We start from the raw sequence: 14,961 nt of genomic DNA, 5'->3' as shown, positions 1-14,961 counted from the left end.
TACTTTGAAAAGTTGAATCTGTTACTTCCAGCCGACACCAGGAGACGTTACCGTGTCTGTAAAGTGTTTTATTGTTTTACAGCTCTGAATCACAGAAGGTAAAGAGGCTTTATGACACGATCAACAGACTCTCTGATGTCACCTGAGCAATCTCTACTAACACACAACAGAAGGTAATCAAACCTCAGTGTTTACCTGACCGACACACCTGAAGATGTCACCAGTGCAGCCACGTGTTCCATGTGAATGGAGGTCACCTGTGTGTAATCAGGGTGTGACAGCTGATCTTTATGTTACACACACATAACCGATCTAAATCTACACAGCCACAGCAAACGTTCCATTGTTCAGTCAGTGCTGTCGTGATGAAGGTGTAACAGGTGTTTCTCTATCAAAGGCTCTCCTCTATTCAAGCGTGGCAGTCAGCCGTGACACTGAACCAGCACACACGTATACGGAGATTCAGCCATCACATTAACTTTATTATTCACACCTGTACTTTTCCTACTGTGACATGTCAACATGTTGTTTCATATCACCTTTACTTTTCCAATCAAATCTGTGAAAAGCACAAATGTTCCTCATCATCACACTCAGTTCAGACACTTCTGTGATCCAGGTTCAAAGTCCTGTAACGAGAATGTGACGACTCGTTCATTATTTCACTGCTTCCTGATAAATCAGCAACTAGCAACTGAAGTGAAACTCGGAGGGACATCAGGCAACATGACTTGTGAGCTTCTGTTAGACGAGAGCTAACGTTAGCATTCAACCACTTACCAGCTAATGTTACTATCGATAGTGTTACATGATATGACAAGAAAGGCATAAATAATAGAGACGAAAATATCAATGCACACACACACATCTTTAAGCCTGGAAGTGAAATGTACTGTATGTGATCAAGCAGTTACGTTAGCTTAGCAGTGGCTGAATGCTAACTTTAGCTAGTGGTTGATCAAAAATGTTGTTCTCATTTTGAAATATGACCCAGTGTTCCTCCAGGTCTTCACTATCTATTGTCTTTAAGTTGCAGATCAATTGTGAAGCAGTGAAATGGTAACTAGTTGTCAGATTCCTGATGTTTATGTAACATGCAATCTGGAACATGACAGCATATCATTATCCCAGCATCACGGCCAGGAGACAGAGGAGTCGTGTGAATATGACCATCTCACTGTGTTCACAGGTCGAGCCACTGTCATTCAGAGGGCGTGGGTTCCTGCAGAGGGCCTTAGAACAGTCTGAAGATAGAGCGGGAAATGAACACAGCAAAATACAGAATAATCCTGGAGAAAGACTTGCTGCTGTCTGACAGAGAATGCTGACTTGGAGAAACACTTATTTTTCAGCCAAGGCAAGAGTGCATCGACGACAGCAACACAGTTCTATCAGGACAGACTCAATCAGCCAATCTAATGCTGGACCTTGAGTCTTCTCTCCGTGCAACCCGACCCAACTTGAGCAGTTTTGTACTGACAGGGGAAAATCTGGTGTCCAGTTGTATCCACACACTCAAAACTCAAACGCTGTAATTGCTGTCAAAGATTACTTACAGAGATTTGTACAATCTGTTGATTGCTGTCAAAAAATCTGAACATGCATGAGGGCGAAAAATAATTTGTCCATTTTACAAGAACTCCTCTGAGAGCGCGCTGATCAAAATGCAAACTGTAGGCTTGCATTAGGATGATGATCACGTTGCCAGCCTTCGTTAAAATACAGACAGAAGATAACCTGCAATACGAGTGCAACTGGTCTGTGAGTGCACTGTGAAGCAGGATCACTGATGGAGTTGTGGGTTTGATTCCCTCTGGAAACCCTCACATATAAAACGGAGCCTGTGCTGCTGCCCTCCACCGCTCGCTGGTTGACATTAACAAACCAAATGAGGACGGAGACAGAAACAGGGAGATCTGATGAAGCACCTTAGCAGCCGACTGACACAGATGGACAAACACAAATGTGTTGGGCTACAGGCCGAGGAAGAAGAGAGAAACAAATCAAACAGTCTGTAGATGTATGACTGAGGTGTGAGCAAGACAGGTGGAGAGGAAGACAGCTGAGGCAGGAGAGACAGACAGATCAGTTTAATTGTAATCGTGAAAAAAAGAAAAGTGTAAGACAAAGACAGAGAGCGGGAGAAATCCACGGCTGTGGCTCTGAGCTGCAAAACATGAGATAGAGGGATGATTGGAGAGATGACGAGCGTGAGTGTGATCCTCATTACAGCCATGATACTGTCTGACACACACACACACACACACACACACACACACACACACACACACACACACACACACACACACACACACATTTTGGGAAATATGCATATTTGCTTTTTGCCGAGGGTTTCAGAAGATAAGGCTACAGGAAGAAGACAATTAATTTAGCTTAGCATAAAGACTGGAAATAAAGGGAAACCCTTAGCCTTGCCAAAAGAAACAATTCTGCACCTCTATAGTTCAGTATCTCTGTCACACTTCCCGTCCCGTCTGCCAGCTGCTCTGTGTTAACCGTCACTGTGCCAAAGGTGAAGTAACATCCTACTGATGCTTAAAACGTTCATCACCAACATAACCTGCTGCCATTTTCAGATCCTCTTCTCTTGTCCTGTGATCGTGATTTGCTTGGTTCGTATCCGCCAGGCTATCTGTTGGTTCGTATCCGCCAGGCTATCAGAACACATGCAGAGATCCAGATGAAATGAATGCAGAGTACGGAAAATCGTCTCGGTCCGTATCTAAAAACTGTGCACGAATGAGCCTTGAGACTGAAAATGTTTTTCAGTGACAACATTAAAGTCAAAGCTTGGACGAGGATGTGAGGATGTTTGATACTGCTCTGTGTACACACCTGTTTTTTTATGTGCACATGTTTTTAGCTTTATTAAGCTCTTTATCAGTCTATTGCCTTTTTTTGGTGAGGCCATCGCAGCATCTCCTTCAAAATACAGATCTGGACATGGCAGATGTTAGACGTTTCTAAACTTTCAGCCAAAGCTAGTAGCAGCCCGACTGGAACACAGATATTCAAAATGAAAGATCACAGAGGTAGCTGGAGGTGACAGAGTTCTTCCTCACTCACAATAAAACCCAAAGCTGGGGTTTCAGATTTACCCACAATGCAACAATGCAATGCAAGAGCTCAGTTTTTGCCTGTGAAAAAGCAGCAGCTCCGTGCGGACGTCCTCCAGATATCAGTAAAGACGAGAGCTTATTTGGGGCGTTGTGTCTGAAGACGTGCAGCGTCGACTGCACACCAGCCAGCCGAGTACACACACACTACATTAAGTGTTTGTGACTCTCTCTCGCTCTCTCTCTCTCTCTCTGTCGTCCTCCTTCCTTCTCTCTTTGTCTTGGTCACTCTATCTTATCTCTTCATCTCTTTGTCTCCCTGTCTGGTGAATCCAGATCTCTGGAGAGCTCTTCGTTTCTCCTCCGTCATCTCTTCTCACAAACACACTCAAGACACACCAGAGCTGGAGGAGGAGGCGTTTCATTCATACGAGAGGAATATCCACTGGCCACGTTCCTGTGAGCCTCACAAACACACACTCCTCCGTCACAGGTGGACAGCCCACTGCCGTCGCTACACCGGAGGCCAAAAGAGAGTGACGGAAGAAGAGAAGAGGAGACGAATGAGAAGGGATGAGCTGTAAAGAGAGAGCACATGCTGACATGCAGAGAGAGAGAGAGTGAGGTCATTATGTGAAGGAAATGGATTACTCTCAGATGAGATGCTGAGGCAGAGCAGAGCTGCAGCAGGTCTGCCTCCTCACACACACTGAGCTGACGACTGCTGCACAGACCCGTCAGACGAGGAAGTCAAAATGGAGACATCGCAGCAGCTACACGAACACAACACACACACAAAGACACACACGCCGGGCTGCTACCTGTCAGCAGACACATGACCTCTGGCGTCTCCGTAGGTAGTGATTCATAACAAGTTATCCATCAACAGAAAACGGTTCATGGACGTTTTGATCGATTAATCATTACCTCTGCAAAGGACCTGATGTTTTCACCCACGTTGGTTTGTCAGACGGATCAACACTTTTGTGGGTTAAACACATAATAATAACAATAATAATAATAATAATAATAATAATAATAATAATAATAAAGATGCTCTCAAGTTCGTCCGGTCCTTGTTTCCTGTCTTGTATTATGAGTGTTGCATCCAGGTGCATCGTTCGTATCTGGAAGAGCAGATTCACTTGTTGTTGGTCTGAGCTGTTCTGTGATGTGCAGGTTGGTTCAGCTGTGAGGATCTGTGGAGGTTCTCTCTCTCCATCCTTCTGATCTGGATGTTTAATGCAGTTCTGGATGGGAGATATTGCTGGCAGACATAAAAACACATCAGTAGCTTGTGTTTGCTGCATGTATAATGCTTCTGAGGAATATTATCACTTCTCCTCTAAGACAGCGATCATACAGCCTATAAACTCACATCATGACTGTGATAATCTCATTTTACAGCCTGAATGATTTTGAGCAGCATACTGTTCAGCACATGTACATGTTGTGTTTGTGGGTGGAAGTATTGTATGTCTGGTTTGTGTTCAAGCTTTTAGTGAACACAAGTGTAACGGCTGTTTTATGTGATACACATCCAGATGTCACATTTAAAAATGAGAATTCAGGATTGTGTGGGGGGCTGCATGATCCATTCTATTCATGTTAGTCATTCAAATCGATAAAAGTAGAAAGATGGTGTTGTATTTCAACACCATAAAACAGAGTGAGCATCTAGAAAGCCTCACTGGTCACATGTTTCCAGATGTGTCACGCTGTCACAAACACTGATTCTTCCCATGTTCTGGTGGCAGCAACAGAATCCAGCCAAAGCTAACAGTCCAGAGTACCAAACATGTTTCGACCAATCAGCTTCTGTCAGCATCTGTCTGTGGCCACTTCAACCAATGGCTGCATTTCCTCAGCAGGGGGTCCATACATGTGTGTTTTAAGTCCACTGTGCTTCTGTCCCACTACGCCAATGTGTCTGATCAATAAGTATCGAATCTGAGACCTGACTGAGCTGTTACTAACAAAACTAGCATGTGTTCCTTTTGTAGTCTAATCGCATCATGTTCTTATTTCAAGATCATTTCAGCTGTTGGCTGCCGACAACTTCACCTCCTGAGTCCAGCTGCGTCTCCTCACAGCTCCTCACAGAGCTCCTGCAGGGCAACGAAAAGCTGTTGTGTGAGAATTAATCTTAAGTGTGTTATTGGATGCACCGTCATTATGTGCTGGTGCACCAAAATAAAAAAACGGTGCTGTGCAACCAGTGTGAAGAATCAGTGTGGAGCCCTGCCAACAACACATCACACATCAGTACGTTCGTGGCTCTTCTCCTAACAAGCCTCGCTTTCTTCTTCCAACCAAATGGAAGAGGCTCCGCCGACTCTTTCAAAAGAAACTGTGAACATGTCTTTTCACCAGTCAGATGGAAATATTCATCTCTCCTCCTCCTCCTCCTCTTCCCCTCCTCCTCTCCTCCTCTTCCTCTTCTCTTCCTCTCCTCCTCCTCCTCTTCCCCTCCTCCTCTCCTCTGTGTGGGCACTTACAGATGTGTTGTGTGTTACTTTCCTTTTCACATATTGTCGTCTCACTTCACTATGTTTTCTTAAATATCCTTTATTTAAATGGACTTACATTTCTATAGTGCTGATCCAGTCTACTGACCACATTTACAAGACACACACACACACACACACATTAGATTCTTGTTCAAGGACACTTTGACATGCACTTTTGATAACTAGATGACCCGCTCCACCTCCTGAGCTACAACTACAGCTGAGTTATGGCTGAGCTACAGCTACACCTGAGCTACACCTGAGCTACAGGCAAGCTACAGCTGAGCTACATCTACACCTGAGCTACAGCTACACCTGAGCTACAGCCAAGCTACACCTGAGCTCCAGCTACACCTGACCTATGGCTACACCTGAGGTACAGCTGAGCTACAGCTACACCTGAGCTACGGCCGCCCCGCCTCAGGTCAGAACCTCATACAGCTCTCTCTCCAGTGATGCTGCTCATGGTTTGTGTGTGTTGTGTGTGTGACACATATCCAGCTTTAGATGCATTTTAAGTCATTTATCTCACTTTAATACATTGGAGCATTTTGTTGTTTGATTTCTGTGATGTGTACGTGTGCAGCTCTTTCAGACATGCTTTGTGATGCTGGACTGTGATAAACTTTGACCTGACTTGACCTGATTCAAACTTCAGCCTGACTTCTGCACATAGCACCCTGACAGGTGCAATCAGAGTTGAAAAGCAGGTGAAGCGTACCTTTGAGCAGAACTCTCTGCTCCTGTCATATCTTGGCCAATATAGGACTAAGAATTGAATACCGGAGCAAGTCACAACAGAGGACAATGCGAGACAGGACTGTTAAAGGTGAGGCTGCTGCAGGTTGGAAGCTAAAGCGACAGAAGTCTTTGTACAACACAAGTTTCAGCTGTCGGCGCACACATGTGAAAAACTGTATGTGAGAGGTTTAGAGGTTTTCCAGGACTGGAAATACAAGAAGAAAGAAGAAAACAAAGAAAGAGATAAAAGATGTGCACAGGTGTCCACCTGCAAGGGGCGACGTCATCTGAGCTCATGTCACCCGTTTACTTTTAGCATTTAGCATTAGCTATTTTGAGTGCCACTGTAGTGCGGTACAAACACACAGCATGGCAGATCTTCTCCTCACCTGTCTGCAGAATTCACATGTGCATATACAAAAAGAAGTGTGATTGTGTGTGCGCCAGGTGAAGCACAGCCAACCGCCTGAGAGAACCAGTCTGCACAGAACAGCCATACCTTTACACCACTGACACACACCTCATCACACACACACACACACACACACACACACACACACACACACACACACACTGTGTGAGGTGATCCATTCTTTATACGGTGTTATTTCTCTGGACTAGAACTCGTTACAGGATGTACTTTCATTGATTAGTCAACACAAACTATCAGCGCTGATCACCAGCTGTTCCTCTGCAGCTTCACGAAACAAAGGTTGCATCTATTTATCACATGTGGGTCTGTTGGGACAGGAAGTCCTGGCACTGTATCTCTGATGCCACACAGAGAATCAGGGACGGTTTCAACTGGCTGCCGCCGCCGATGAAGATGAAGATGAGCGGAGCTGATGCTTCAAGCAGATATTTGTCTTGTCAGGTGTGTTGGTTTCACATCAGGACACATACATTTACTGCCCAGCAGAGCGACAGACACAAAGCAGAACCAGAGGACCCGGGAGATGGCCTACAGATGGCCGATTCACAGACTTGGCCCATTTGGACCGGTGATGATGTTTACTCGGGAATAAAGGCGAAAATAACTGACTGTTCATTCAGAAATCATTACAGGGTCATTTGATGAGTTAATGTTTGATCAAACAAAAATTCACAATATGTTTCGTCTCCAGCTTCCTCACATGTGACGATCTGCTGTTTGCCTCTTTTGTCCATCCTAAACTGAATGTCCGAGCTGTGAAAAGACATCACCACTCAGAACCGCTCAGAATCTCTCAGAACCGCTCAGAACCACTCAGAATCTCTCAGAATCTGAGGCCCATTACCACCTTCTCCTAGTCTTCAATAATTAAAATGACAGGTAGTTTGGTAGCTGCACATTGTGTAGAAACATGCACATATACATGTCTGTTGGCTGTGTGTGTGTTTCTGTGCGCGCGTGTGTGTGTGTGTGTGTGTGTGTGTGTTGGGGGGTGGTAGTGTTGCCTTGACTACCGGAGTGTGAAGGTATGATGTCCAACAGCAATTGGTTATTATGGATGTAGAGCGCGCGCGCGCGCACACACACACACACACACACACACACACACACACACACACACGCACTGCGACAGTAACGCTCGTATCAAAATGAAAACACCTGAGTCGTGACGGGGTTATGAAACAGCCTCGCGCAGACTGAAGGCTGGACAGATCGTCACACGGAGAACAGGGACAGACGGAGAGACAGGTTTCAACACTCACGCTCTTCTTCCGCAGGTGCAGCCCGTGCTTCAGTAACCCCGGCAGATCCCGGATTTTGTGTTTGAGCTGAGCCTGGTCCCGTGCGCTCCGGTTCCACCGCAAGCCGGCGAGCAAGCCGTCCTCTGCGGGCTCGGAGTCCTCCATGGTTCGGTGCTCCGTCCCGCTGCCGCCGCTCCGGGTTCTACTGTATCCTCACGAGGCGCAGCGCCGCCCGCGCCCGTTCGCCATTTCCCCCCGCCTCGCGCTCACACTCCGCGACCTGCATCTGCAACCGAACCGCGCGCGCCCACTCGACCTACTGAGTGTGTTCCGCAGCACGCGACGCTGCTGCTCCACCCAACGGCTCGCGCGTCCCGCTCCTCGGGACTACCAGGTTGGTGCGTGGATGTGCGTGTAGGCAGGCAGGGGGAGGGGGGAGGGGGTCACAGGTGCACAGAAACGTTGCATCACTTCCACCTTTCACTCTGTCGCCGCTCTGACAAGGTAAAGAGCAAAGTACGTTTACAAAACGTCACATTTTAACGGTCCTGCTGACATCCCAGCTTCAGTTTGATGAGTATTCATTCACACGTCATCACCGTCCTAAGGTGAGAGACTGAGGGGGGAGGGGAGAACAGCAGTAGGGCTACGTCATCACATCACCTGGCTCAGATTTCCATAGGTAAACAAAGAGCTGCCACAGAGAGTATGGGAGGGGGGATGTGTCAGGGTGGGGCTGGGCGTCCTCTTCCAGTGTGACCTGAGCCAGGTGAGCTGACACAGAAGAGGGCCTGAAGGACGTGAGACACCAGGTCTGTCTCCTCTGACAGGTGAGACGCCAGGTCTGTCTCCTCTGGGAGGTGAGACACCAGGTCTGTCTCCTCTGACAGGTGAGACACCAGGTCTGTCTCCTCTGGGAGGTGAGACACCAGGTCTGTCTCCTCTGGGAGGTGAGACGCCAGGTCTGTCTCCTCTGGGAGGTGAGACACCAGGTCTGTCTGCAGGGTTGAGGCTGTTTGCAGAGTGTGTTATTTCACCAGGAAGTCATGTTGAGATTAAAATCTCTTGTACAGGTGAGACTGATTTCCTTCCCGATCCTTAACCAGGTGAAACACCTGGTGTCTTCGGTGCAGACCTGAAAGTTGTACAGAAGGATTCAGACTGAGAGTAATATTTACATGTTCACAGCAGGGTGATGGTTCTCCGGGTCATGGACCACACTGGACTTGTTTCAGTGTCTCATCAAGACGCTTCTTCACTATGTTGTTTATGACATATTACTGATATTTACCATATTAATGAGCTAATACTACAACCTCAGAAATATTGAGTTTCTCCATGACTGAATAAACAACCCGTGCTCAGAGGATCCAGAACACTGTTTGAAGCTACAAAGGTGGCAGGGTCCGCCACATATATACAAAGTGAAACAGAGTGAAACTGTTTTGTCTGTTTGTTGATTCATTCATGAAGACAAAGCGTCTTTGTTTATTAGTCAGGTGAGAGATTTCCTCTCTGATTTAAATGTCTTTGAAATGTTCCTTTAACAGAACGTTATGATGACGTTTTAAGAATCTGGGGAATTCCCTTCCTGCTGCCGGACACCTCACTTCCTGCCCGGTTGGCGCTCTGAGACACATATTCATGAGTCGTAGTTTGTATGTGAGCCAGACCAGCAGGAGAAGTGGCTCCTGACAACCGTCTGTTATTCCACTGCTGCCTGGTGACCGTCAGTCCAGCCTGCTGTGTCCCTGTGATGATAACACACAGACACAAACACAAACCTACTGAGTTTATATATCAAACTTTTAGTGTGAATTCAGCTGTAGAACAGGTATCGATGCTGCACAACACTTATGGTCATTTATTTGGCGCATGGAGCAAAACAACAGTGTTTGTCAAACGTACTACAAGGAACTTTAGTTGGTTTTGATCGTCTCAGTTTAATAATGATGCTTCTGTCTGACTGAGTGGAGAGAAGTTCAGCAGCCTCCTGAGGACAGCTCCTCTGTAGGCTGCTCCAACATCACAGCTCTAAAACAGTCTTTACTGTGATACGTTTTGCATTTTACAGTTATTGATCTTACATTTCCGAGCATACACACACGATGTTAAAGTTTTGTCTCTGCCTCTCACTCACTGCACACTGATCACGATCTTTACATGAGGCGGAGGGACACTTTCATCCACAGGGGGCGCCAGAGTCACCGAAAGAATTAGAGCTCCTTTAAGAATCAGACTTGAGATCAGCTCTGAGATGAGTGTTTAAGTGTTTGACAAGCGTCAAACACTTCCAGGTATAGAAATGAAAAAAGCACAATTTAAACTTATTTTAAATTAAAGTGACAACTCAAAAGGTGACTACATTCCTCTCTCCATTTTAACAACACGAATCAAAGGTGTATTATCTTTTTTTATCATTCATCATTTCAATTATTTTATATTTTCATACTGAAATACCATGTTTATACTGTTCTTGTGTTGTTAAAAAGAGGAAGGATAAGACTGGATTGTGTTCTTTAAAAAGAGGTTAAAAGCCCTTTTTAATATGCACTGGACACAGTATTATAACAGCATTAATGTGTAAAATGTTCTCATGTTTAATCTGAAACCGGCTGCATGTGCTTTTAATAAGAAGCTCTTATTCTAAAGGATTTCAATGCATGGTTTGAAAAGGATGTCAGCCCTCTTGGGAAGTTGAGTTAACTGATAAAAGATTACAAGTGAGTATGATCTGAAAGATGATTAATTTCAGTTCAGCAGATCCACGAGGATCTGAGCTTGATACTCAAGAGGACGTAACTGTGAGCCGAGTCCAGATCGAGTGCAGCGAGTTCAGTTGTGTAACTCAGATGTCGAGTCCGCTCTCCTGATAGGATCTGTAATCTGGGATAATTGGCCCCTTTCAGGGACTCAGATTATACCAACACCATCGCTGTCAGAGGTAATGGACCGATGTGCACACAGTTTGACAGCTGAATCACACACACACAGACTCACACACACATTAACATTTCATCCATGAACATGTTAAACTGATGCTGAACTCACACAAGGGAAAAGAACAGTGATGCGTGACAAAACTCAACACAGACACACAATGATGGCTTATTGTAGCCGCTGTCTGTACTGTTGTCCATCGTAGTGCTGCTGTCTCGTTCCTCTTGACCACATCACTCACTCACACACTGTGATGGAGCTCCGTCAGGATTAACCAGGTGTCACTCTCCACTGAGCATCAGATGCAGACGGCTGCATGACACTGAAACTGATTTAACATGCCAATTGCTAAACAAAGACGTGTTTCTGGAGCTTTCACATCAAATCAAATAGATACAGAAAAGCTTGTCAGCAGCAACAGAGCCCTGTGATCGGCTGTACCTGAACACAATGATAACATGAGCACAACATAATGTTGGCTGCTGGAGCAATGCAGACAGAAGCACCGCACGCCTGATCTACTTTGTTATGAAATCATTCATATTGTAGTGAAGGTCAGGTCCGTCTCACGCTCATTTTCAGCTTTCTTTGGTTTACCTGTGTAAAGGTACAGTGTGTGGTTCTGCCATGACGAGTCGCTCAGTCAGAACAAAAGACGGCTGGATAAAGAAAAGCTGCTGTCCAGTCAACATCTGCTGGATCTGCAGGACTCAAGCAGAACCGTTCATGGTAGTGTTGACAATATTGGAATTTCTAAATTCTATACAATACAGTGAACATATTGATATTCAATATTTTATCATAAGAAGAAGTCTTCTCATATATTATTTCCTATTTATTTTAATCTTATTATGTTTCTTATATGTTTAACAATCAACAATTCTGCAAATTTCTTAATATTTCCTGTGTGCATGTTGGATGGTGACAATATGAACGAGCAAATCCTGACTGGGGGTTAAAAAACATGACATCATCTCCCCAAATCAAACCAGTGAGAGTGTTCCCATGTGAAACACTGAAACCATCCTGACGCTCACGTCCAGCCTGTTACTCATAGTGAGATAGCTGGAGGATGACTGAGGACCGTGAGTTCTCTGGGCCTTTAAGAATTTAAGTTTCATGGCAAAATACTGGTTTCACTCGAGATTTGACACAGTTATTGTTGCAGAGCCCTGATGCCAGTTAGTTCAACCGTTTCTCCAAGGAGATGACAAAGAAGTGCGTGTCATAATCTGCCGAAGTGTGAAAGGACAGCTGAACAGTTACTGAGAACCCAAACCAATCGGACCATGTTTCTGATCATTGTTCAGATAGCTGCCTTCTGAGGAGAAGCTGTGAAGCTGCAGTCAGCTGTGAGGAGAGATTACTGCTGAGGGGGAGACTGTCAGAGAGGCCACAGAGATGAGCTTACACCGAAACAAACCACTGTGAGTGCGAATGGTTGTTTGTCTCTATATGTCGCCCTGTGATGAACCAGCCCCCTGCCACCCTACAGCTCCAGCCCCCTGCCACCCTACAGCTCCAGCCCCCTGCCACCCTGCAGCTCCAGCCCCCTGCCACCCTGCAGCTCCAGCCCCCTGCCACCCTGCAGCTCCAGCCCCCTGCCACTCTGGAAAGGGTCATTGGATAAATGCAGCCAAAGTGTCCTCCTGGATTCCTCTGTGGTAAGACATGACAAGGAGCCCTCTGGGGTGGAATGGGTGCTGGTGCCCCTTTGTCGTTGTCTGCCCCTCAAACATCCTGAGTCCACCACTGGAGGTCCAGATGCTGAAGGACTTCAGTGTCCATCACATGATGAGGAACTTCAGAAGCTCTACAGTAAATCTGAATAAAAAGCAGCAACATTATTATTTAGACTCACAGCTCGAGTCGCTGCCTAAAAGTGAAAGAGAGAAATAAGGAAAATACTCTGTGTTTGTTGAACTGCTGAAGAAGCAGAAGCAGAGAAGGGGACTCTGGGCTGCTTGTGCCGAGTCTGGAGGATGATGAAATATGCTGATATGTGGTCCCTGTGGACGACTGGGACCGGCTGCTCACACACACACACAGACACACACGCGCGCACACACACACACACACACACACACAGACACACACATGCACACACATACGTCACATATGCACACACAGCAAAATCAAACAAACCTGATTGTACAGCATTTGAAGGAATGAGCCCTACATAGTAGAGCACATGCAGTGCTATACAGCACACCAGGGTTACGTGATGATGCACAGGGAAGAGAATGGATGGTGGGGGGAGGGGAAGTGGAGTGAAGGAGAAGATGGGAAAGAGAGAGTGAGAGGAGCGAGGGGGCCGAAACAGGGAGGGGAGATAGTAAACCAATTACCACACGACTGGAGGAAGCCTTTCATCCCAAAACTGTCACCACACACTTCTATCTCCCTCTCCTGCATACAAATCCAGTGTCCACACACACACACACACACACACACACACACACACACACACACACACACGGTCAGACATCTTTCTTTATCACACACGCACACACATACTTGGAGCTCTCTTCAAACAAATGCACTCCTGATTAAATATTGAGGAGTGCCTGTGGCGAACTGAGCAGAGATACAATTCCTCCCGTCTCTTATGGAGCTCCCCATCTGTGGAAGAAGTGCCCAAAGGAAGCCAGAGAGGGAAGAAGATGAAGAAGAAGAAGTAGAAGAAGAGGAGGAGGAGGAGGAGGAGGAGGAGGCAAGAACACAGTGGTCTGAGAAAAAGGGAAAGGGGGGATGAAGGAAGCGAAGGATGGGAGGAGAAGGGATGGGAAAGCAGACTGAGCAGAATCAGAGGGGAGAGAAAAGTCAGGACTGCCATATTAAAAAGAAGCAGAACCCCGAGCACAGTATGACAGATAAGGTCATGTATTCAAGAACAGAAGGAAAGCTCTCACCATGAAGAAGCAGATGCTACTCTGTGCACCTCTAAGTAACTGCACTAACCTTTTCTTGCATGACAGACATAGAAATAGTTTTTTAGCCGTACAAGCTGGTCGGTCCACTACTTTGGTCCAGACTGAAATATCTCCCCATGAAAGTGTGTCCTGTCCCCCACAGGATGAAACAAATAGCTTTGGTTTATGACCAAATACCTGAAAAGATAAATCATATTCACTCTCAGCCGTAGCTGCGTTTAGCACCCATTAGCAAATGTTGGCATACTATCATGCTCACAGTGCTGCTCTCCAGTCAACATCAGAGGTCCATCTTCTGAACTGGTATTTGCAGCTCCTGAACTCAACGTGTTCCAACTGCACAACACCAAAAATTAACAAAACTTGGCCAACCTTAACAAAATGTCTCCCTGGCAAGTGGCCACACTAGTGAAGCCTCAGCAGGGCAGCGACCTTGAGGAAGAACATGACCCAAAAGGAAACAGATGCCACTGTACTTTATTTTACAGCACTTTACTTGGAAACATATATACATACTCCATTTGCTAGCCGAATACAAATACTGTCACCTGCAAACACAGCGGAGCGTCTCCAGGTGGTGCCATGTTGTGTGTCGTCAGGTGAATGCTCCCTCGTGATGTCGAGTTTACAAGGAAGAGTTCCAACAAAAAATGCTGTCAAATTGTACTTTTTCAAGCCGGAGATCAGATATTTTTGAGTTACGAGTTGTCTGGAACGCAGCTGAGGACAGTGAACATTTCCAGCACTGTGCTCTCATGCATTGCAAGTCAGAATTGAGACATTTCCAAGCCCATATTCCAAACGAACAACGCAAATGTGTCTGAAAGAGCGATGGCAAGGTAAAAAGAGAATTGTCACACAAGCACAAAATATATAGACCAGCACCAGCATATGAGAGTCCAAAGCGCTTGCTTCCAACACATGTGGTACAGATCTCAAAGTCAAGTCCAAACACACCTCAATGTCCACACAGGCCCTCAAACACTCTCTCTCAGTGTGAGGTCAGACATAACTACTGTGGGGGCTCATGGGCAAAGCACAGCACAGTCATGTCCGGGCTGCTGCTGAGCGCCTGAACGCACCTCT

At 46.0% G+C, this 14,961-nt stretch overlaps 1 protein-coding gene across 1 annotated transcript in view; it reads right to left on the bottom strand.

Annotated features, from left to right (window-relative positions):
• The window catches only part of rapgef5a (Rap guanine nucleotide exchange factor (GEF) 5a), a 49,781-nt gene extending 41,276 nt beyond the window's left edge, over positions 1 to 8,505 (bottom strand). Inside the window, exon 1 of the mRNA XM_037093001.1 lies at positions 8,024 to 8,505. Within this exon, the coding sequence (XP_036948896.1) occupies positions 8,024 to 8,167 (144 nt within the window). The 5' untranslated portion in view covers positions 8,168 to 8,505. The remainder of the gene's footprint in view (positions 1 to 8,023) is intronic.
• Positions 8,506 to 14,961: the final 6,456 nt, after the last annotated feature.

The sequence above is a fragment of the Acanthopagrus latus genome, chromosome 3 (assembly GCF_904848185.1).
Source record: "Acanthopagrus latus isolate v.2019 chromosome 3, fAcaLat1.1, whole genome shotgun sequence".
Classification (NCBI taxonomy): domain Eukaryota; kingdom Metazoa; phylum Chordata; class Actinopteri; order Spariformes; family Sparidae; genus Acanthopagrus; species Acanthopagrus latus.
The sequence above is the reverse complement of the archived record's forward strand: the minus strand, read 5'-3'. Positions and strand labels throughout refer to the sequence as shown.